A 25,969-nucleotide genomic window follows, 5' to 3' on the forward strand; every position below is an offset into this window, starting at 1 on the left:
TAAACTTTAATGAATGACGAAGTTTTTACGTAAAATTAACATCAGTATTTATTCTAATAACAAAATTTTTTTAAATATAAAAACACAAATAAGCGCTGAAGTCGTGATTTGATAATTTTATAATAACGGTGAAATAATCAAATTTAAAACGCAGTATATATTCAATAGTGAGTATAAATATATATATATATATATATATATATATATATATATATATATATATATATACGTATATATATATATATATATACACACATATATATATATATATATATATACAACCAGATTTCTTATACTTAATCTTAACTACATCAAAGTCACACTAACCAAACCCCACAAGGTTTTCCATTGGCAACAAGCTCTCGCCATACCCGGGTAGAGTCCGTGTAAGCGGGCTGCCCGAAATTCAAAAGGAGAGCTCCCGCGTCGGTCAGGCACCGAGGCGTCGCGACGCACACTTAAGAAGAAATATCCCCAGACCTTTGAGTATATATACATGGAGGAGGAATGCCAGCACTGAAAGGGTTACACGACATTTTCCCGAAAAGTGTGTTCAAGATCTGTGCAAGAGAGAAAGGTATATCATGATACTTGCTCTCTCTGCGCATGCGTCAAACGCTATATGTACAATGGCTGGGCTGGCACTGGGTGTTTACGATAATGGGTATCCGAGTAATTTTCTCTAGGACCGAAATATATGATAAGCACAACCATCTACTATCATCATGATTCGTGACAACTCAATGCTGTCCGGTATAGCCAAATCATCACGAGCAAGTTGCGAGTTCCGTGAGTTTGTAGCAGGTAACCTAAAAAGTACGACATAAATAATTTGATTATTACAATTAAAAATAATCTGTTTTTAATGTATGATAAGATTATTAACTTTAAAATAGTAATTATATGTAACACAATCATGTATTTTTAAAGTATTGTTTAAAGTAATATCAGAGATTATTTTATTTACAAATATTTATTTTGTCTATCAAGTTTCTATCATAACGGTATTATTTCAAAACCTAATATAATATTTTAATTAAACATTGATTCTCAATAAATGTTATTATTTATTATTAACTAACATATATATTAGAAAAGTCATCTTTTATTAAACGGATGGTGTTAACACTTTGAAACAAATGAGATAAATTATGTAAAATTACTAAATAAATCATTATTAATAATATTTTTTAGATTACAAGTAAAATAAAAATTTAAGTATAAATATTTTTCTTTCTTGTAACAACTGTTAATGATAAGTTGCATGGTGTTATCATTATTTTAAAAAATCATATATCTTTATGTATAAATATTATGCATGAATATTTCACTAATGTGAAACTAATAATAATGTTTACAATAAATTTTTTAAATTTGTAATACAAGTGCATAGTAAATTAAGATATACTGTAAACAGATATACGTTAGATATGCGTTAGATATACGTTATAATAGAAACTTGATAGACAAATTAATAAATAAAATATTTGTAAATAAAATAATCTCTTTAATATTACTTTAGACAATACTTTAAAAATACATGATTGTGTTATATAATTACTATTTTAATGAAGTTAATAATCTTACCATACATTAAAAACAGATTATTTTTAATTGTAATAATCAAATTATTTATGTCGTACTTTTTAGGTTACCTGCTACAAACTCACGGAACTCGCAACTCGCAACTTGCTTGTGATGATTTGGCTATACCGGACAGCATTGAGTTGTCACGAATCATGATGATAGTAGATGGTTGTGCTTATCATATATTTCGGTCCTAGAGAAAATTACTAAGATAGCCATTATCGTAAACACCCATTGTATTAGAGCACTAAAAAAGTAGGTATTCTTACGTCCGCCATTTTTCTTTAAACTAGCAAGTAACTAGCATAATGTTTTACATATATAATACATCGCAATAACCTTTACAGTCTCAAGATCATAAATATCGTGTCTTCGTTTCATTGTCGCATAAAGTTTGATGTTTCTAAAGATTATTGACGTATATATATACCAGAGAGAAACCTGAGAGCGGCTACCGCGGCCTTTTTCGTGCGACCGATATTTGACTAACATCAGCGCCAAACGTGGATGTAAAGTCTGTTTTACATTAATTGCAAGCAGCTAGTTGCGACTTGCGACATCCAATAGGCGCTTAGTTTCTAGTTAAAGCTCGACATTTATTGGGTGTTGCAAATTACAACTGGCGACTGCAATTAATGTAGAATGGGCTTTACATCCACGTTTGGCGCTGATGCTAGTCAAATATTGGTCGCACGAAAAAAGCCGCGGTGGCCGCTTTCAGGTTCCTCTCTGTATATACAAAACATACCTAATTTTTCATGCTAGTTAGAAGAAAAATGGCGGACGTAAGAATACTCACTTTTATAGTGCCTTAATTGAATGTTGCACACACACATTTCGTAAATAAGTACAAAAGTGCATAAGAAGTGCACAAGAAGTGTTGAAACTGCGGTGCAGATAATGATATTAACGCATGCGCAGAGAAAGCGAGTATCATGATATACCTTTCTCTCTCGCACAGATCTTGGACACACTTTCGATCTACATGAAACCATAGCAATTTCTCCTCCATGTATATATACTCAAAGCCCCAGACCCAGACGTAACAATAGCAATGGCCCCTCCAATAAGGCTGAAATCACATGGTGCGGAATAGAGCTGCGGAATAGAACGTGCGTCATAGAAACAACCAATCAGAGCTTTGCCGCATTAACGCATTCTTATGTGGTGTAACGTCCGGGTCTAGGGATATTTCTTCTCAATGTGTGCGTCGCGACGCCTCGGTCGCCTGACCGACGCGGGAGCTCTCCTTTCAAATTTCGGGCAGCCCGCTTACACGAACTCTACCCGGGTATGGCGAGAGCTTGTTGCCGATGGAAAACCTTGTAGGATTTGGTTAGTATGACCTTGATGTAGTTAAGATTAATGAATCTGGATATATATATATATGTATATATTTATTAATAAAACAACGTATAGGATTATTACATGTATTATTTAATTCTCTGGCGGAAATGTAATAATCTGCGCTACTGCATCGCTATGGTATTCCGCAGTTGGATCTAAAGGTTCCAACTCCGGAGAATCGTGATCGGAATCGCTAAGCGTGATTATTTCGGGCGCGTTAGACATTAACTGGTTATAGTTTTCCAAAGGGACGGTGTCTTCTTGGAACAGATCAAGGGAAGAGATTGCTCTTCCTGGCGGAGCGTCTGTGACTGGAGGAGGAAGGGGGGTGTGTTCCAGCGGGTAGCCCACGAAATTCTCAATCTCCTCGAAAGCCCGCTCTAGGGCTTTTTGTTGAGCCTTGAGGATTTTTGCTCTTTTCTTTTTCCCAGCGCGGTGGCGATTCTTCTTGATGGTCTACAAATAAACGCTTGGTTAAGCGAGTGAACGCTTAGTTAAGCATCTTTCTGCGTCAAGGGAAATTAGGGCCGTCGAGTATATTCGTGCTTGTGAATGATTAACTAACTTATATCGCTGGCAAGCGATAGAACGCTCGCTAGCGGAATCTACGGTTTTGTTCTTATATCGCTGGCAAGCGATAGAACGCTCGCTAGCGGAATCTACGGTTTTGTTCTTATATCGCTGGCAAGCGATAGAACGCTCGCTAGCGGAATCTACAGTTTCGTTGAGCACGAATATACCGGCTTTTCTAATTTCACCGACGATTGTTTTAATCACTGAGTCTACTCACTTTAGGTGTTGTGGAATTCATCGCGGCACAAGGGAGGGGAGAGGGTTGTACCTAGAGGAGTTGTTTATAATTATTTGGAAAATGAAGTCGACAATTAATCCTTATCGAAAGGATTCTTTATAATATGGCACAGTTCAATTTCAGAAAATATTCTAGGGAGCGATAGTAAACAATAATTAATTAGTACTCACGAGTTATAATATGGTTTGAAGCAATAGTTTGGTCCACTAATAATTAAATGATTGATGTGGTTTGACAGTTGAAGATGGTCCCAGAGATATGTTGGTGGTAGCAGTCTGTCGGAGCACGCACTGGTTAACTTAATTAATAATGAGTTGATCGCGAAGTACGAGAGAGGTTGCAGATAACTTGAAGATTGAAGAGTGACGCGTGACCGAGAACTAATGACTGACTTAATCGCTGAATTGGTACTGAACGAGTGTCGAAAAATAATGAGAGAATGAATGATCCGGCGTCTGTGCGCGGATTTAAATAGGGCGCGGACAAAGGGATCGAGCAAAATCGGCGCTGCGCTCAGCGGCCGCTAGCGCTCCGGAGTAGGGAACACGCGCGAAGCGCAAGAGTCGGTAAGAGTGGGAGTGATTCGGCGGCTTGGCGGGAACCAAGTTTCGGGGGTCGCTGATAAGGCGCGTGAGACCGTTTGCACGTGTGCGGATGTTTATCGGAGATATCTCGTCTAGGATTTCGTCGATCATTTGATCCGGGATATTTTTCGGCTAGGATCGCTTTCACTACCAAATATCTCGCCGGTTTATCGATCTTAATTATTTCTTGGGCGCGACATCTCGTCGCCAAGTGAAATGGATATATCTTACGAACTGTTTATGTTAAATGCCTAGCTATGGTTCACCTGATCTTCCGACACGCAGTCCGGATATTACGCGGATTAATTTTGTATTGTATTTCTTTAGGCGCGACATCCTGTCGCCGTCGTGTTGATAATAGCAGATTTTGTTTTAGAACCGTTCCGTTTGAATCTTTGAGGATTCAGTTGACGAGATATCATTTCTTTAATCATCCGACAGTGCACGTGCAAGGGCCTTTACAAATATCCGGTTCTTATTTATCTTACAGTTAATTAATCCTCGACGAACCCATAAGCAATACGAGAGTAAGAATTTAGAAGTTTAAACGATCCGGTTGCCTATGCGTTCGTATCGATAAGAGAGTTAAAATAATGCCAGATAACTTAAAGTATACGTATATGTAATATATGATTTTGATATATATAATATATGTACATAATTTTAAAGTACGATTAAGTGCTTAATATTTGAATTATTATTATTAATGACGACTTAAACGAAAGTAAGAATGAGCCATAGAAACGTATTACTGAGTAAGGTAACTCAGCGCGCATGCATCTGGACAAGTTTCGCGAGAAAACTTTTGGACAAAATTTTCCGGACGCTGGGACGTTACAGTGGCAAAGCTCTGATTGGCTGTTTCTATGACGCACGTTCTATTCTGCAACTCTATTCCGCGCCATGTGATTTCAATGCGTTGGAGTGAGTAGGAGCATGTCGGAGCATGGCGACGCGAACAAACCACTTGTCAGGCGCGATAACGTATGCATATGTTTTATATAACCAAAATTCATCAGTAAATTCAAGGTAATGTTTTTTCTTTGTTTAATAATATTTAAATATAAAATAAAGTTCAACATTATTAATAAATAAAAAGCAAAGAATGAAAGGAACATTAAATTTTATTATTTTTTATTATAATGGTTGTGACCGCGCGTTTAGCCCAGGTAGCAAAAATAAAAGGTACAACCGTATGCGAATAATAGTTTGATAATTCTTTATGTATTATAACTTAATTAATGATACCCGAGAGCACTCAGGTGATGTTTCCGAACGCAGCCAAGTCAATTGATACATCTTAGAAAAAGCTTGTGCCACGGACCTTATATTTTCTTTGATTGCAATATGGGATCTGAACATTAGTTAAAATTGGAAAGAGAATGTAATGTTCTTTCAATTTTTACGTGGATTTAAATAGCACGAAAAGTGATCAAAAAATGTCTAGCATGGACTGGGAGGAAGTTAAGCGCCTGGCCGCTGATTTTCAGAAAGCGCAACTCGGCTCAACTTTGCAAAGGTAAGGTTTTTTATTATAATCTGGTTAAATCTCTTATTCCCTTGGTGAATCTTGATGAGTTTATGATAATGATTACAAAACGATCATAAATAAAGTGACGTTTTAGGCCTGTAAATAAATTGGGCATTCAGCAGACGAAGTGGATTAGTGAGCATTCAGTGATTCTTTACTATAATTGGTTTCTGCTTCTAAATTCAATGAAGAACTAAAGGCAAGAATCAATCATTAGAGAATTATCGAGTGCTCACTGATCCGCTCCGTCTGCTAAACACATCCATTGTGCTTGAATCATAAATCATTCTACAATTTGATTTATATATTGTATATGTATTGTATTACATGGTAATTTGTAGTAGCTTCAAATAAGTTTAAACATGATAAAGGTACCATCCTAGTTAGCAAAATGTTGGTAGAATGTTAGCAGATTAGCAACAGAATATCAGAAAATGTTAGCAGACTGAACTCATCTGAGATCTTATTCTGTTAACATTCTATTAATGGAACCTGTTGACATTTTACATCAGCAGACTAGCAGCAGAAATTAAGTGAACTGTTGTAAAACAGCAGAACAGCCTGCTGCATTTCTGCTGCCAATCTTATCAGATTGCATAGGTTCTGCTTACTTTTTACTGCTAATCTAACATCAGGTGTTATTAGCAGGTGTTATATTCTGCTTGATTTCTATTGCTAGTCCATTATAGATGTCAACAGTCTCTCAGATTTCTGGCAGCAGATATTCACTGACATCAGATATTACAAAATTTATATAAAATCTGTTGATTTTCTAACATCAGGTTTTGGCAGTAGATTGCACACAATCTGTTTTCTTCAGGTTTATTTATCAGGAATTTCATGAGCAACATGCAGTTACAGTAGCATTCTGTTGCTATTATTTTTTATAAGATGACATATTTTTGCCGCAAAATATATTTTACTACATCTTGCTTTACTATTTTGAAGTTAAAATGTAAAAAGATTTTGATATCTTATAGATGTAAAAAGTGCAAACAACACAAATAGATTTATTGCTTTCTTGATCTGTTTAACAGATGAATATAACAGTAAAAGCTAACATATACTAACTCTACTTTTGAATGAGCCATAATGCATTTAAAACGGGAGGTGAAAAAGCAAAAATGTTTTGGCTTTTGGGTGAATGCGTCTTAGTTTCTAAGAAAATTGTATTTAAATATGTACATTTCTAGTAAGGTAAGTACAATGGAAAGCCACTTTTCGGCATGAAGTGGTGGCTGTGGGTGCTAAAATGCACACCTACTGTTTTGCTATCTGTGCGAACTGGGTTTGAGACCAATTGTAATAATTTTTTTCTAGTCTATATGCCAATTAAATTTATTTTCTTTATTACTTAAAAAAAATTTTGCTATTTTAATAAATATAAATTTCTATAATTTTATTATAATAAAAAATAATACATTTTTATTTATTATAAAATTCTGACATTCTTGCACAATGTTGTGGGTGGAAATTTACATAAAAACATTGAAAACAAATGTTTCTCGCATCACAAACATATTATAAATGCAATTTGTGTGTTGCAAATAGATTTTTTGTTATGTACATTGAGTGGAAAACGACTTAAAATATGTCACGTTTATTTGCTAACTTTGATGCGTATCAGGCAAATTTGATTATGATTATAAATTGTGTAGAAAATAATTATTATAAATTGTGTGTAGTAAATAATGAGTTAAAGATTGAATTCTCATGGCATCATATCATGAATTTAATTTTCTCCTTTCTTCACTATGCATATTATCTAAACAGTTGTAAATTTGATTGAAAAAATTGTTTACTTGTTTGTAAAAATAGACATTGCAAGGTTGATAAATTAGAATATATTTTGTTGGTATTATTTGCAAATTACATGTTTTTGTCATTTATATCAAATGTTTCATGTACATATGAATATTTTTTTGGTCTCCTCATGAGTCAACAATTATTAAGAAGGAATTGTATTTAACATATGATTTTATAATTGTTTCTAAATATTGTTTATATAAATGGGAAGTAAATTTACCTGACTTTGAGCAAACGACAACATTTTTACATAACTTTAAAAGTTTGTTAACTTCTGCTTGTACATGGACTCCAAATGTGTCTCCCGGTTCTTGTAAACATACAAATAATTTATCTAATAATTTTCCGGATTTTGTCTATTGAGCAGTTTGAATATTGAGCAGTAAATGAGTTATCTTATTTACATCTTATTTAAAGGGCTGCTAAAGTTGTCTATTTTACCAATAAAAAGATAGTAATTTTTGTTTTGCAATATCTTTTTATTTCTTTTATAGATTTGGATCCTTTTCCAGAATAAAAGAATACGCATTGCTACCAGTCTGTGGAGTGGAGTTTCTACCAAAAAACGGAAAAAATTGTTAATTTGCTGTCACATCATAACAATATATGTTTGCTTAATATAAAAGATCTACAGTTTGTACTTACGAAATTCGTATTCACAGACTAGTAGACGATGAGAACAAACAGTGTCGAGTTTCGAAAATTATATTTTAGTGCCTAATTGAGACGAAATTGCGAAACGAAAATTTAGGTTATATACACGTAAAAAGTTGATAAATAGAGCAATAAAAAAAAATTTTTTTGTTCTCGATATAAAGTCCAATTCACAGATGGATATTAATATGTGTACTTTAATTCTGGAAAAGAATTTCCAATGTATAAAAGAAATATATACGAAATATCATTAATGATGTGCACGAATGACTCTACATTATCGACCTCGATCAACCTAGTGAACACAGTAGCAATGTAACAGCAATGTAACCAAATATAACAGGTTACATTACTCTGATGTTACTTGTAACTTACATGTAAGTTACAATTTCCGACTCAGCAATATAACATGTTATATAACCGTCACATAACAGTTACGGTAACTGATATTTAAGATAATCATCTTATTAACCCAGGTAGCAAACACAAGTCATTTTGACGCGAAAAAAAATATTGAAACAACAATTATAATGTAAAAAAAAATAAATTTACGTTGTTTTTCAACGAGCTTATCCCCACCACATCATAGTCACATCTAGCATTGCCTAACTTCTGCGGTCACCCATCCAACTTTGAACCGCCGTCGACACTGCTTAACTTCGTTTTTAAGATTTTAAGATCGTACGCTACCTAGCACTTCGCGATGATCCATGAACACTTGATGCTCATGAATACATATTTGTAATAGATCAGTTCAATAGATGTCAGAAACATGAAACGTATAATTAAATAATATTTATAAATAAATATAATTAAATCTACAGTTTTTTTACTGATTTTTACATATGCAAAATAACATGTGGAATAACTTATAAAAATATGTTTTTGTTCTGTTCTTTTGATAAAGCTAAATTATATTTCAGACAACACAATATTTATAAAATATTTACAAAATATTTATAATATTTATTTAAATATTTTATAAATATTTATTTAAATATTTTATAAATATTTTTGTGATCTTAGATTTGACAGATCATAAAGATTATCAGAAATATTATAAAAATATTTATGAAATATTTATAAATATTTACAAAATATTACTTGTACAAATCTATTTTTTATTTACCATAAATATTGTATAAAATAGTTAGTCTATATTTTAATAATATGTTGAATAAAGATTTATTCTTTATATACTATATATATATAAAATATGTATAAAATATTTATATAATAGTTTTAAAAAATAAATATTAATAAATATTAATAAATATTTATCATAAATGTTGTGTACTGTCTGGAATAATTCTAAATAATTCTAAATATAGAAATTGATGATACATATATATATTAATATATATATATATATATATAGATCGAGGCAATTTATTGAGTGATGTTTTTGAACGTAGCCCAGCAGATATACGGATTATTAAATTGATCTTATAAATAATTTATAATTTATTTATATATTAAATTTCATTTTGCATTGTTCCGTAATAACATTGATACGAGCGTTGCGTTACGATTATACAATTTTTGTTACATAACTGTAACGCCAAAACGATGTATAACAGTTATATTACTTGCGTATAACATATGTTACATAAGAGATTATTTCCATGTTATATAGCACCTACATATCACAAGAATAACAATGTTACATTACATGTAACTTTCATGTTATATTGCTGTTATAACACGTGTTCACTGGGAAGTTTGAGAGGCAATCCAGCATCTCCTTAAGGGGATGCTGGAGTCGTCTGTTTTACCAATTGAACGCTAATTATTTTCGAATACGCTTTGCTTTTAATTGATTTCATAGAATTGTCAATCCTTCTCTAGAATTAAAATATAGACAATAACAACTAATTATATAGTATATATATATATATATATCATTTTCTTTTTATAACGCCGGTTTTTTAAATATTTTATTTGTTTAAATTGCACAAACAGTTGCAGTAATTGCTATTTTATGCTTTTTTAAGTTTTACATATTTTTTAATTATATTATTTGTGCATTCTTTGTGTACAATGTGATTAATTGACATAATTTTTGATTATTTTATTAAAAATTATTAAAATTGATGTTAAACCAAGCAAATTAAAAATTCTAATATATTTTAAGATTAAAATTTTATGTTATTGCTTTTTATGACTAGTAAATATAGCTTAAACGGTTCTAGAATGAGAATCATTAGTTTTTTCTAACATTTTGTAAATATTATTACTACAGTGTTATATATTTATATATCTTGTATTATATATTGAAGTGATTTTAAAACATTTGTATTATGTTTTGTCATTTTCTTCTAAAACAAGGTTTCCCAAATTTGTGACCAGTCTGGTTATATTTAATAAATATAATAAAAACTGAATGTATTATAAATCAATGCAATTCTTAGAAAATACTATAGATTTTTACATCTTTTTTAAAATCACTTTTTTGAACTTTATTTAAAAAATCACATAATAATAACAAAATATTTTTTTTAACAATAACAAAAATTTAAGGAAAAATTTCTCAATCTGTGATTCAAGGTTTTTTTAACGATAAACACAACTCTAGCTTTAGTGGACATGAAAGAAACAAAAAAACAACAGAAAAACAAATTATTTATTTATTATTTATTTACTTATTATTTAATTTATAATAGTTTATTTCTACACAATAGAAAACATCTTGTATTTATGTTAAAATGGTCCTTGTTAAAATTTTTGTGTTGAAATTTTAACATCTGTGAATGTTAACTTTAGAACGTGTCATATCAGGGTAGTTTTGTAGCTCAACCCATGATGGAACCAACAAGGTGAGGCAATGCGCATAGAATTTTATGACCCAATGAGAGTGCTGGATTCTACTTACGTCATACCAATCTCTCCCCCCCTTTCTCGCTCTCTCTTCTCTCTCACACTTTTTCTCTCGTTTTCTTCGCTTTTTCTTTGCAATACTAAAAAATTATTTAATTTTAAATTGTCAGATTTCCCTCATAAAGTCAAAATCTTTTATAATTTTGATTTGCCATCTTGAGCCGCCATTTTAAATGACCAAACTTTGTAATTATAAATATAATAACGTGAAAAAAATCCATTTAACTTTCTAAAGTAAAATTACTACCAAATTTCAATTAACGCTAAATTATTACTTATCATAACTTTTATTCCCTATTTTGTACTTGCCATTTTTAATTTTGCATTTTTTAGGTTATTTTCATAATCAGCAACTCAAATAACCATTGAGTACGAAATTCTGTACAACATATAAATTAAGTGAATAAATCAATTTCATAAGTTGAAAATCGCATTTTTGCAATATATTTTGTTGAATAAAAATAATATTAATATATTTTCCGCAACTTTAACTTAATATGACTTTGTCATCTCTAGAATTTAAAATTATGGTCTAGAATTTATATTTAAAAAGCTTCTAGAATGAATTTATTGTGAAAACGAGCATTTTTCGTCATTGTTTTATTTATTAACAGTTGCAAAATGCTAATTAATGCGAAACTTGTAATGTAGTGCATAGTTCTAACATTAAGAAGTATAAAACAGTTTACTTCACGATTATCAAGAGGCACAGTAGTGTCTTGCGCTAAGTATGTAAAAATATTTTTAAGAAACGTCGTTACCCACACAGCACACTTTATCCTAGGGATGTCATTTTGGGATATCACAATATCCTTTGTTTATCCGTGGACAATCTTAGATATCCAAGAAATGTACATCATTTTGACATTCTGTAGATATCTTAAACAATATTTAGAGGATGTCCAAGGAATTTCCTGAGATATCATAATATCCCGTAGGAAAAAATTATGCAAAAATTACTGCACAAAAAATTGCATATTTTTGTGCATGAATTTCTACAGTTTTTACAGATTTTTGTACAAAGTTTTCGCCTTCAGAATTTTTCTGCAGAATATTTTGCAGAATTTTATGTAATGTTTTGTAAAGTTTTTTGTCTTCAGAAAAAATTACATAAAATTCTGCAAAATATTCTGTAGAAAAATTCTGAAGGCGAAAACTTTGTACAAAAATCTGTAAAAACTGCAGAAAATCATGCACAAAAATATGCAATTTTTTGTGCAGTAATTTTTGTATAATTTTTTCCTACGGGATATCCTGGTGAAAGAATTTAACGGAATTTTTTTAGATTTTTTTATGATTTCTGATCAATGTTCTGATTTTTTATAATAATTGGAACGTTTCTCAGAAAAATTGAAAAATTCTAATTAATTTAGAAAATTTTTGAATATTGCTAAATATTTTTAAGAGTCTCTGAGAATTGAAAAAACTTAAATAAAAAATAAAGAGTTCTGATTATTTGTACTGTAATTTTGTAAGAGGAAGAAGATTATACATGTTTCAGTCATGCCACATGGTCGTACCTCTTAAAGCATGTTTAGTCTATGCACCCGAAAAAACGGTCACCCATCGCCGATGTTGTTTGACTTCGAAAACCGTACGCATCTTAATGCTTTGTGATGATCAATGAATACTTCTTATTTATGCTTACATATTTGTTACAGATTATTTTAATAGATGTTGTCAGAAGGATGAAACATATATGGTTAAATTATATTTTTAGAAATAAATATAAAGTTTTACAGCTTTTTACTCATTTCTACATATACGAAATAGCATGTAGAATAACTTATAAAAAAATATGTTTTTGTTCTGTTAGTATAAAATAAAATAAAAACATTTTTTTAATGTCATTTTTTATCATTTTTTAGTATTGTTAATATATCATATTGTTTCGATAAGTGTAATATTGACTTAATCTCTACTTTCTTTATGTTCCGACGTTTCAATCTATGCCTCTTAGAAATTTAATTAATTTACGCTTTTGTCACCTTTTCATTACATTGTGATTCACTGTCCCTTGATTTACGCTCCATAGCAGAGCTAAAAGATATGATGAGATATTATTTGGATATAATAGGATATCGTAAATTATTAATAGAATATCTTATGATATTTTGTAATATTTTAAGATATTTTCTTAGGATATCAAAATATAATAATAAAATATTATATGATACCTTAAGATATTTTACGGTATCTTAATATATAAGTGTCCCAGATGCGCACAGTAATAAACGGACACAGCAAGCTGAGTGAAATGGACACAGTGCGAAACGGACACAAACCAAATGCGCACACACCAAACGAACACGGACCAAATGCGCACGAACTTACCACACGGGTTGCATGCAGTTAAGGCACTCCTTCCGACGGGGTGGGTGCGGGAGAGGGGTGAAGTCCCTCTTGCACCCCCGTGCGTGCGTGCGTGCGTGCGTGCGTGCGTGCGTGCGTGCATTCTTTGCACCACATGGGTTTGCGACTGTGTCCGTTTGTTATTGTGTTTGTTACTGTGGCCGTTTGTTATTGTGCGCATTTGGGACGCTCCCGAAGATATTTTTGTAGGACATCCCGGGTGCTACTTATTGAGATATCCGTGGGATTGCCTTCATTTGTCTGAGACAATTTGGGATATCTTTAGGATAAAGTGTGCTGTGGGTATCGTCGTCGCCTGGGACAGATGGTGGGGATTTGTACTTTTGCTTTTACGAACATGACACGGACACCGGAATTGACAAAAAGTGCTCGTGTCCACGGAAGAACAGATTGAGAAGTTACGTGTCTTGATTGGCGGTCGAGTCCGCGTGTCGAGGTAATGGTTAATCTGCGGCAAGTTTCACGTCTATGATGTGACAGTTTGAGGTTAGTGACGTGTTGACATGCGAGAGGTTAATAAGTGCGAGTTAGTTTTTAGTTTTATGCATAATTTCCAGCAAACACCAATATATAATTGTTACACTGCTGTAATGAAACAATATAACAAGTAATATAACTTGACCGTTACATGTAACATGCATGTTGTAATTTCTCACTTATGTGATATTGTAGTTACATAATTTAAATGTAACTAAATGTTATATGACTGTGACATAACAAACTTAAGTATTAGTTATATAAATATAATGTTGTATATTATTGATTTTGTAGAACATACAATTTTCAGGAATATTAAATGTTTAAATCAATTTTAAATGAAGCTAAATTGTACTGATAAAACAGCTTTTATTTTGCTTTATTTAAAATTAATTCAAAGATCTAATATTCGTTAGAATTGTATGATAAAAAATGAATGCGAGGATCGAGTAAATATTCTTTTAATTTTAAAGAAAATATTTTTAAAAAATAACACATGCTTATTATAAATGTATATATATACATTATTATATACTATAAATTTTTATATAAAGGCGCCTTCTTATAATTGTTTTTGGTTAAATTTATGTAAATAAAAATATCCTATCGTAAATCTATAAAATACATAACTCGATGAGTAATACAATCAGTAGTAATATAATCAGTGTAGTAATACAATCAATGTCACGGTACATTATATTTTTTTATAAAATATATGTATTATTTAGGCACTCTTTATATAGTCATCTAAAAAAACGTAAATCTAAACAATATCGCGGTACATTATATTTTTTTAATAAAATCCATATATATTATTTAGACACTGTTTATATTTTTTATTGCCATGTCATTCAGCATCGACATCCTGCTCAACATTCTCCTTTGCTATGTCTCTCTTGTTTCGTTGTGTTGCAAAGCAACCACTCTGCAACTATGTTTTCAAATTCTGTCTCCGTACACGTAACATAACATGATATTATGTCTTCTGAAAAAAGGAAGAGATAGTGCATTTAATAAATTTATTATAATAAAATGTTGTAATTTGCAAGTTTTACATTTATAAAATTAATAACATACTTTCAATAATTTTTATTAAATGTAAGTTTGAAATTATAAAATTATTTTGCAATCTTTTCCAGGAACATTTCATAGAATATTTATTTGTTAATGTCTTTTTTAGGGTGCGGTGAATATTGTCCCTAGTATTTTTTCCACCAGTTTTTGACAAAAACTTTTGCTATAAAAAACAAATAAATAATTGTAGCATGTATTCAGATTGTGTATTCAAGTAATCATAGTATAAGTAAAGTAATCATAGTATAATAATGCAGAATAATATTGCAACAGAAGTATACATAAAATACTTTTGTATTATAACTTGTCTAAACGATTTTATTGACATATTTTCCAACAACATGCTGTTAAAAATAAAAAATACGAGTCGTTTGCAAAATTTAACTAAAAAGAAGGAAACTTTGATAAAGCTTTGCATTCGATAAAATAGCATACAATCAGCAAATCAATGTGCTGATTGTATGCTATTATTTTTATACTTACAAATTGTTTTACAGCTTCATCTGATGTTTTTAATAATGTATCAAACTCCTTGATTGCATCAATTGTTCTTAATGGTAAAAATGGTGCTATAAGGTCATCATTAATGTTGACAGGACTTAACGCGCAACGTTTAATAGCAGTTTCTATTTTTAATAAATGTTGTATATCATTTAGAGTAATATTTGCTGTTGCTTGCATACGCAAAATTTTTTGTATGTCATCTACAATATCAAAAAAATTATGTATACTTATATGATAATTTGTAACTTAAATATAAATAATATGTAAAAATAATTACCTTTTACATCAGAGATGTTTTCAAAGTGTTCATTTGATAGTTGTGTGTCCTCTACAAAATTTCATTAAACATTGTAGTATTATAATTATAATTACGAAAATTTTAATATTATAATTTATATATCTTGGAATACTATTGGTATATTGAACACATACTCTTCATTCTTTTCATATATCGGCATAACATTATCATTTTTCTAGAAATGTATTAATTACTATAAAAAACTGTGTGTATGTGTATGTGTGTAATTGCAAATAATTATTATTAAAGTTTTTATTATAAAGGCATACCATTTTGTGTAGTTATAATTTTATGTCTGCTTGCATTATTAATTGAAACATTTGTTTCTTTTTGAATAAAATCCAAGTTCGAAGAGCATGGTGGTAATGTTGCTTGAACAGTACTTTTATCAATGTGTTTCTCTGTAAACAGGCCAAATTTTATTTTAGTGTTATGTATATTATAGTGTAACAATATTGTGAATAACAACAATGCAAGATAATTTGTATGAAAATTATACAAATTAACAAAATGTAGAGTAAGTTTGCTTTGAATGACTAGATTTATATGCCACCTTTGATTAGGTTTATTAAAATCTTCAGTTTTAAACCAATTACAGTTATTTTATTTTTCTAGAGGAATAACTTCGGTAATAGCTTAGGTAATTAATCAACCTAAGAATTGCGGATTTTATTAATAAACTCGAATAGATATGATATATAAACATTATATTCATATTGTTGTGCCCCTTATTAATAAGAGACGGTATTTCGGGATCGCTGTCGTTACTCCTCGGATCAGGTGTCTTGAGAGATTGTATCCAATTGTCGTATACCAATGTGTATATATTTTCTCTATTGGTTACACTGAGTTACACTGACTTAATTTGATAATACCCGTGACAAATATAAAAGAAGGAGCGACATACGTTCGTCGCTGTATAACGTGTAGCAAAGCCCGCTCGTTGTCTGTACCTCGGTGTTTATATACACCGTTTTTTGGGCGTATGACCGGGGAAGGTACTTCCGCGGTCACTGGCCTTTGGACAGTGTACGTGCTTAGCCAGCGAGTGCTGGCTACGCGGATTTCACCCCAAAATCAGATGATTTTGGGTGTTATTGCTTAAACAACCGGGTGCATTTCCCGGTGCGACGCTCGGTATGTAGGCCGGGCGATGTCCGCGCGCGAGGCGTCATTTGACACCTTCTATTGTTTGCAACATGCCGTATATGAGTATGATGCACTCACAACAATATTAATGACATTAATTTATTTTTATTGCTCATTATGTGCTAATAAAATAGAATATCTTTAGTAACGATAGCACCCATAGTAAAATGTGTCAACGATATACTTTACTTTTAATATATTTTCGAGGTTTACGCTCACTGTCTTCTTCATCATCAAAACGATTGTACGAAATGTATTGCCTTTTTCCTCGACCCAATCGTTCTTCGTCAGTCGTTTAATAATTAGAATCTGCAGCACTCTTTCGAGCTGACTCAAGAGATGCTGCAATAAAAAAATAATTAACATTTAGGTTTTTGTGAGGAGAGGCCGAGATGGATGCAGAGAAAACACGCAGAATAGTGGTGAACATGTTACAGTCTTTATTCAAGTCGCACGAGAGAGAGCTCGAGACGAACATAGAAGTACAATAGAGTGCGACTGTATACGGAGAGAGTGTGCTGTCGTTGTGGTAGATGTCGCGGGTGTTTGGTCCGCTAGGGTGGTGTCACATGTACCGCCGGAAGTGCGTGTTGACGCAGGAAATGGAATCGAGGATTCCCTAACAGTTTTTTGTTTGCTAACTAGCATAATATTTTTTATATTTAATAGAAATATAATAGAATATATTATTACATCACACTTTGCGTATATATTTGTATATTATGATAGTATAATATATTATATATTTAATTCAAAGTTAGAAAATAATTCATTACTTCCCCTACAGCATGAAATATTGCTGCAACGTTGCAGAAATATTATTTTGCAAGATTGGAATATTGCAGAAAATATTGCAGCAATATTCCTATGTCCGCTCCAAAACAATATTGTGCAATATGTCTGCAATATTTCTGCAATATTCCCCGTAAGATTTCTGTAATATTTCAGCAATATTGCTGCAATATTTCTTGTAAGATTGCTGTAATATTTCTGAAACGTTAATGCGCAATATGAAGGAAATGTTGCAGGTGGTTAAATTAATCAAATAATATGTAAGATCCGCTACAGCATGAAATATTGCTGCAACGTTGCAGAAATATTGCAATAGTGCATAATATAACCAATATTGCAGAAATATTGTAGCAATATTACAAATATAATATTCCCTAGCAAATGTTGCACAATATTGCAGCAATATTACAAATGTAATATTTCTTAGCAGATGTTGTGCAATATTGTAGCAATATTACAAATGTAATATTTCCTAACAGATATTGCACAATATTGTGGCAATATTATATTGCAACCTTGCAAAATTTATTTCCGTATAATCCGTATTTCTTAATCTAGAACTAACAATAAGTAATATTTTACATAGTTTTAAGGGACAAATAAAAAAATAGAGCAGGATATTTTTATTTTAAATTTTTATGTAAGATTAGAGCTAAAAGATACATAGATGTGCAACAAATTCTGTAATCACGACAGCGTTGCGTCCCATACTAGATTGAGTGAAGCAAGTCCAGAAGATGTTTACTCTGACTTATATATATAATACATCAATTAAACATGTGTGAACCATACATGCATGTGTAATTCTAGCGTATAAATTGATCAGGATGGGCATTTTCTGGACTTGCTTCATTTTAATGCTTACTTAAATCTAGAATGGAACGATATTCGATATCCGTTGGTGTATGTTAATTTAATTAATTACTTTTTTAATTAATAATTTTTTAAATTATTGTGCCGTAACGGTATGACAATAAATTCATTTTCCGTTTTTCGTATAATACACATCTTACATATTATTTGATTAATTTAACCACCTGCAACATTTCCTTCATATTGCGCATTAACGTTTCAGAAATATTACAGCAATCTTACAAGAAATATTGCAGCAATATTGCTGAAATATTACAGAAATCTTACGGGGAATATTGCAGAAATATTGCAGAAATATTGCACAATATTGTTTTGGAGCGGACATAGGAATATTGCTGCAATATTGCAGCAATATTTTCTGCAATATTTCAATCTTGCAAAATAATATTTCTGCAACGTTGCAGCAATATTTCATGCTGTAGGGGATGTGTATTATACGAAAAACGGAAAATGAATTTATTGTCATACCGTTACGGCACAATAATTAAAAAAATTATTAATTAAAAAAGTAATTAATTAAATTAACATACACCAACGGATATCGAATATCCCCAAATAGCCAAACCTGCCGAGAGCACGAACTGAAAAATTTTGACACATATTATGCTGGCAAAAGTTGGACAGCAAGCAATTACAATTTGCCGTTTCAACTAACATTAACAGAAACACGACAAAAATCGAGTAGACTTTGCGTCACAATGTACCCTCAAAAATGCAGCAAAAGTACAACAAAATTTAAAGACATTAACAAAACAAAAATCAGACATTGTGTGTTGACACAATATATCACTAAAAATTAAATAAAAAAACAGATATGTCATGATGTCACATTAAATTAATAAAATGTAGCTAGAAATTTGACATATTTGCTATCAGGCTGCGATACCAGAAACTTGGCGAAAATACAGCACGATGTATCACATGAAGTACTGACAGCAAAAATGCAGCAGAAATCGAGCAGTCTGCCGTCATGACATGACGGCGAAAACGCGGCAGGTATAGAACGCGAGTTTGCTACATCAGATGTGTGATGACTTCTGCACACAGGACGCGGCAAAGCGGCATCGCGGTGGCCAATCACCGTCTTGCTTTTCTGATAATACATATATGTATTTAATAAAAAAGCAAGACGGTGATTGGCCACCGCGATGCCGCTTTGCCGCGTCCTGTGTGCAGGAGCCATGAATCCTCTATAATAGATGATTTTAGTGAGTGGGCGGTAGTAAGGTTGATCGCCCGACGTGTCTCCCGTCGAATCCCACACTTCCCGGACCTGATCCTCCCAGAAGTCTTCTCAAAGATTTCCACCTTCATATAAAAAAAAGTTCAAATTGGACGGTTCTTGCATGTGATATCTTGGGTTTAATTAACTCTCTGCAGTCAGTCGAAAACGCCACATTTAAATTTAAGTATATAATCATAAAATATATAATTCGTAATGTATATGTAAATTAGATATCATCAAATTTATAAAATTATATAATGTAAATTAAATGTAATAATAATATTAATAAACATATGTACATTGCATACATTAATTATTTATTTTACTAATTAAAAATTATTAATAATACGTCATATCGTGTTAAATTTTTGCTATATTTTTCCGATTACTTGTGACGACAGCTTGGTGCTCGATTTCTGCTATGTTTTTGCCGTCACAACCGATAAAGCAGATCGCGTTCTATATCTGCTGCGTTTTCGCCGGCATGTCATGACGGCAGGCTCTGCTCGATTTCTGCTGCATTTTTGCTGTCAGTACTTCATGTGACACATCGTGCTGTATCTTCGCCGCGTTTCTGGTGTCGCAGCGTGATAGCATTTCATGCTTCGTTTTTGCTGTCTTTCTGCGTTTAGAGTTTAATTTGTCAGATTGTGTTCGATATTTACTATGAATTTACTGTCATGTTATGGTAGCAGATGATATTCGATTTTTGCTGTATTTCTATCAATATTTTCTGTTGATAATCTATGCTGTTAGAAACTAAGCTTAATGAGGAAGCAGCAGATTGAAATCTGCTGCGATATCATGCTCGAGTTTGCTGGCATATTGCCGGCAAGCTGCTAGCATTTTGCTTGCTGGGTCGTTTCATTCTAGATTTAAGTAAGCATTAAAATGAAGCAAGTCCAGAAAATGCCCATCCTGATCAATTTATAGGCTAGAATTACACATGCATGTATGGTTCACACATGTTTAATTAATGTATTATACAGGGTGTCCCAACGCATGTGGACCACCACTCGTAAAAAGGTAGAAGGGATCGAGATGAACATACAGGTCCAATATTTTCTTGGGTTAGGTTTACAAATAATCGAGATATCAATTTTTTTAATTGTGCGAATGAGAGCGCGCCGCGGCGCGCCGTAGGAAGAGCCGAGCCGCTCGAGCCGTAGCGCGGCCCACTGTGTGAAGCATTGGCTGCCGGCGGCGGGGAGAAGGAGAAGCGGCGCCGCTGCCTGTGCTTCGCCGCCCTCACGTCCCGCAGCACCGCGTCTAGACTCGCGTCGTTACGCACATTCGCAATTACTTGACAAAATTATTTAGCAAAGATAGGGACAAATTAAAACCGTAATAAACTTTTGTGATTGAGAAAGTGGAAAGAGAGAAAGCGATGGAAACTTATGGAATCTTAAAATAATCTAATTTCTATCGTAATTGTGAATATAGTAAATTAATGATAGTTTTCGGTACATTGACGATATATTCTTTCTTTCTCCTAAATATCTTATTTACAGTATCATACAACTAGAATTTTGTTTCTTATCGAATTGTATCGTACTGTTAAATCCTTGATGAAAACATTGATAAAAATTCATAAATTTATTCGTCAAATCATTATCGTAAATTCACGATTGATTCTCAAATTAATAGTTTTTTTTTCGTCTATTATAATATTTGCTACATCGAGTTCTCTCATCGTTATATTTTTTCTTTTACACGATATATTCATTAATATTTCTTCATATTTAATCAAAATGATGCAAAAATGGATCGAACTTTCCCAACAGGAAATGCTAGAACGATAGAAGATATCATTTCTTTAAATTTGTTCTTTTTGATTTAGAGAAGCGATGAATTATGAAATAGAAATGAATTAGATAAGTGAGCAACAGTGATTGGTGTACACGAAATAGGATAGCACATTTTCTTAAAAAAAAAAAACGGAATTTATTCAAAACACTCCGATACACGAGCTCGACAGCTCGAGAACCGACATAAACAGCAATACGACAACGTTCTTCTCTATAGCAACCAGCTGACTCGCGCGGCCGGGCGACGCGTGCAGTACGCGTGCAACAATAGATTAGGGGCGATGCGTCTTCTACGATAATTATGCTTAGAGATTAACGTTCAACATCACGTATTGTCAATACAACTCTAAGTTTTCTTTTATGACGATAGAAAACTTAGAGTTTCTGCTATCTTTAATTGCATTATTAATTACGATAGATTTTCAGTGATTTACTTAAATAGCAACACGAAAATCTAATTGATTTTTATTTTATAATCCATCTCTAAATCAAAAGGAACAAATTTAAAGAAATGATATTATTTTCTATCGTTCTCGCATTTTCTGTTAGAAAAGTTTGTTCCATTGTTGCATCATTTTGATTAAATATGAAGAAATATTTATGAATATATCGTGTAAGAGAAAAAAGATAACGATGAGAGAACTCGATGTAGCAAATATTATAATAGATGAAAAAAAAAAACTATTTGAGAATCAATCGTGAATTTACGATAATGATTTTACGAATAAATTTACGAATTTTTATCAATGTTTTCATCAAGGATTTAACAGTACGATACAATTCGACAAGAAACAAAGTTCGAGTTGTATGATACTGTAAATAAGATATTTAAGAAAAAGAAAGAATATATCGTCAATGTACCGAAAACTATCATTAGTTTACTATATTCACAATTACGATAGAAATTAGATTATTTGAAGATTCCATAAGTTTCCATCGCTTTCTCTCTTTTGACTTTCTCAATCACAAAAGTTTATTACGGTTTTAATTTGTCCCTATCTTTGCTAAATAATTTTGTCAAGTAATTGCGAATGTGCGTAACGACGCGAGTCTAGGCGCGGTGCGGTGGGAGGCGAGAGCGGCCATTGATGCGAGTCTAGACGCGGTGCTGCGGGACGTGAGCGCGGCGAAGCACAGGCAGCGGCGCCGCTTCTCCTCCTTCTCCCCGCCGCCGGCAGCCAATGCTTCACACAGTGGGCCGCGCTACGGCTCGAGCGGCTCGGCTCTTCCTACGGCGCGCTCTCATTCGCACAATTAAAAAAATTGATATCTCGATTATTTGTAAACCTAATCCAAGAAAATATTGGACCTGTATGTTCATCTCGATCCCTTCTACCTTTTTACGAGTGGTGGTCCACATGCGTTGAGACACCCTGTATATATAAGTCAGAGTGAACATCTTCTGGACTTGCTTCACTCAATCTAGTATGGGACGCAACGCTGTCGTGTGATTACAGAATTTGTTGCACATCTATGTATCTTTTAGCTCTAATCTTACATAAAAATTTAAAATAAAAATATCCTGCTCTATTTTTTTATTTGTCTCTTAAAACTATGTAAAATATTACTTATTGTTAGTTCTAGATTAAGAAATACGGATTATACGGAAATAAATTTTGCACGGTTGCAATATAATATTGCCACAATATTGTGCAATATCTGTTAGGAAATATTACATTTGTAATATTGCTATAATATTGCACAACATCTGCTAAGAAATATTACATTTGTAATATTGCTGCAATATTGTGCAACATTTGCTAGGGAATATTATATTTGTAATATTGCTACAATATTTCTGCAATATTAGTTATATTATGCACTATTGCAATATTTCTGCAACGTTGCAGCAATATTTCATGCTGTAGGGGTTATAACGAGTTACAGTTTGTTTTTTTAGTTTGTAACTGTTTAATTTAATTAATTGTAATTTAATTGTTTTTCTCCTTTCTTTCTATCTATAACTTAGTTACATTTTTATTTGTGCCTATTAACTAATTAAATTGTTTTACTTTTATAACTATTTAATGTTTTAAAGTTACTCATATAATCGTTAAAGTTTTAGATTATTTTTTAAAAGAAATCTTGCACCATTGGTTGACACTAATTTTATTACAAATTAAACGAATTTCTTAACTAAAAAATATTGATAATTTTTGTTAAATATGCTTTAAATATAAATATTAATTAATTATAAATTAATAATTCAGTTAGTACATTAAATATTTTGATTCTAAGTTTTGTTTATAATGAATAACTTTTATTAAAATAACAATGATTCATAATATACAAAATACTATAGCACATAATCAAATGTTCAGTATAAGAGAATATGATTTATTAATGAGTTAGAAATATAAAATTCTTGTATTTTATATATAAATATTAAATAATCGAAAAAATAACAAAAAAATTACAAAAAAATAACTAAAAAGTAATAAATTATTATTTTTTCAATAATTATAACTATGACATGTAAATTTTCGGAGTCAATAACTTTTAACGGTTATTTTTATAGAAAGGAAAACTGCAATTGTAACTAGTTCTGCAAAATAACTTTCCCAAATTAACTAAACGTTAAGAACTGTGACGTGGCGCATCCGGGCGCACGTCACAAGGGCATAGGACCGACCGAGAGGGTCGGTCGGGGGCGACTCCTCGCCGAGCCGAGGGGGATGCGGCTGTTATTCTATTTTATTTTTATTTTTGTTTAGCTTCCGCGATACCGTTTTTCCGATTGTAGTGACAATCTTTTAAAGTAAAGGCGCCGAGTGAGGGCTCATCGGAAGAGTGTGTCAGGGGCGACGGAGGAGCAGCCGTCGCGGGAATTGCTGGGGACACTCGACAGTGGTAGGAGCGCCCCTCAAGGAGTTTCCCCGCCGCGCCGTTTCCGTCCCTGAGTTAAGGACTGACCGCGCCGAAGGACAGCGCGGAGACACGACGGCTCCCAGCAAGGCTCACGCTGTGGGCACGCGCCACCGGGCTGCGGACCGGACGAGCGGCCACAGCCAAGCAAACCGCCAGCCACCACGATCGGATTGGTCGCGGCCTGGCCAGCCGGACCTACCGAAACGGCGGAAAAAGGGAGCACACTGATAGAGCACGTGTTCATCACGGGCCTGTCGAGGGACGAGGCAGCGCGGCGCTGGATCGAGGATCACGCGGGAGCACGTGGATCCAGCGATTGCGAATCGAAGAGCGTCCGCGCATGCGCGACGGCTCGAGCCGACCGGCGCGGGACAGGGGCTTCTCACTGTTCGGTTGACGGCGAGATAAGTGTGTCACAGGACGAGCCCTTACGATTGCTTTCGACGGACAAGGACCTGGAGATTGTTGTAAGGCCATCACTCGGCAGCCACGCGGAATTTTCGTAAGATTCGGTAAGGCGGTCGACTTTCGTGCGGGACCGGATAAGGGATACCGTTTGTCGTGTTACCGGTGATCCCGAATCCGATACCGTTTTGCTGTTGCCTATGTATTAGTGTGAAGGACTCGAAGTACGCAGTAGAGTCTCGTGGCCGCACGGAAGATCGGACCGACCGGCCCGAATATTTAGTCGTTAAGTAAGTCCCTCTCGGACAAAGCCGACACCAACAGTCCTCGCGTAATTAATCATTGCATTCTGTAATACCGCGAATACCGATTTAGACTGTATTGTAATTATTGTGATTGACCAGCGGAGAGCCCCGACGGCCTCCCGCCTCGTAGAGAAAGAATTAAGTTTCCGCATTCTCTTAGTGCCGACTTCCGGCTCCCGTCGTAACCACATCTGTGAGTTTACAAAATTTTAACAAGTGGAGTAAGATCCACGATTGTCATCGACACAGCATTTCTTTACCTTTTACGAAATATATTTTAAAATTGCTATTTAATTAACACTAGAACACAACATTGCGCGCGCTTCGCGCGCGCCACTTAGCATTTTTATATTGAACATTGCACTTATTCTTCTTCTGTAATATTACTCTCACACACTTTATCATATTTAATGCCCTTCTCTATCTCACGCTCCCTCATTCTTCCTTTCCCCCTCTCTAAATTATTAATTATATTATTAATTATATTAATTATATTATTTTCATATTGTTCAATATTACTCTTACACACTTTACTTTTTTATTTAATCCTCTTCTATATCTCTCACGCTCTCTCATTCTCCCCCCTCCTCCCCACCTCTCTCTCTCTCTCTCTCTCTCTCT

At 33.0% G+C, this 25,969-nt stretch overlaps 1 protein-coding gene and 1 non-coding gene across 7 annotated transcripts in view; one reads left to right on the forward strand and one right to left on the reverse strand.

Annotated features, from left to right (window-relative positions):
* Window positions 1-5,233: 5,233 nt before the first annotated feature.
* LOC105833319 (E3 UFM1-protein ligase 1 homolog) overlaps window positions 5,234-25,969 on the forward strand; it is a 53,905-nt gene continuing 33,169 nt past the window's right edge. The window contains exons 1-2 of one of the 4 annotated variants that reach the window (XM_012674972.3): window positions 5,234-5,358; window positions 5,592-5,848. In XM_012674972.3, coding sequence (XP_012530426.1) covers window positions 5,769-5,848 — 80 coding nt within the window. In that variant the 5' untranslated portion in view covers window positions 5,234-5,358; window positions 5,592-5,768. Of the gene's footprint in view, window positions 5,515-5,582; window positions 5,849-25,969 lie in introns of all 4 variants that reach the window. The other 3 variants (XM_012674971.3, XM_028190384.2, XM_012674973.2) reach the window with 3 other exon arrangements.
* Window positions 14,569-16,283, reverse strand: LOC105834457. 3 transcript variants are annotated; one of them, XR_004964316.1, is made up of 6 exons: window positions 16,193-16,283; window positions 16,058-16,098; window positions 15,903-15,953; window positions 15,605-15,825; window positions 15,125-15,284; window positions 14,569-15,032 (listed from the first exon to the last, which is right to left on the reverse strand). It is a non-coding gene; the product is annotated as an uncharacterized LOC105834457 (transcript). The 3 variants fall into 3 exon arrangements; XR_004964315.1 differs by lacking the exon at window positions 16,193-16,283 and having other exon boundaries at window positions 16,058-16,177; XR_004964317.1 differs by lacking the exons at window positions 15,125-15,284; window positions 16,193-16,283 and having other exon boundaries at window positions 14,921-15,032; window positions 16,058-16,177.

Source organism: Monomorium pharaonis, chromosome 8, assembly GCF_013373865.1.
Source record: "Monomorium pharaonis isolate MP-MQ-018 chromosome 8, ASM1337386v2, whole genome shotgun sequence".
Taxonomy (NCBI): Eukaryota; Metazoa; Arthropoda; class Insecta; order Hymenoptera; family Formicidae; genus Monomorium; species Monomorium pharaonis.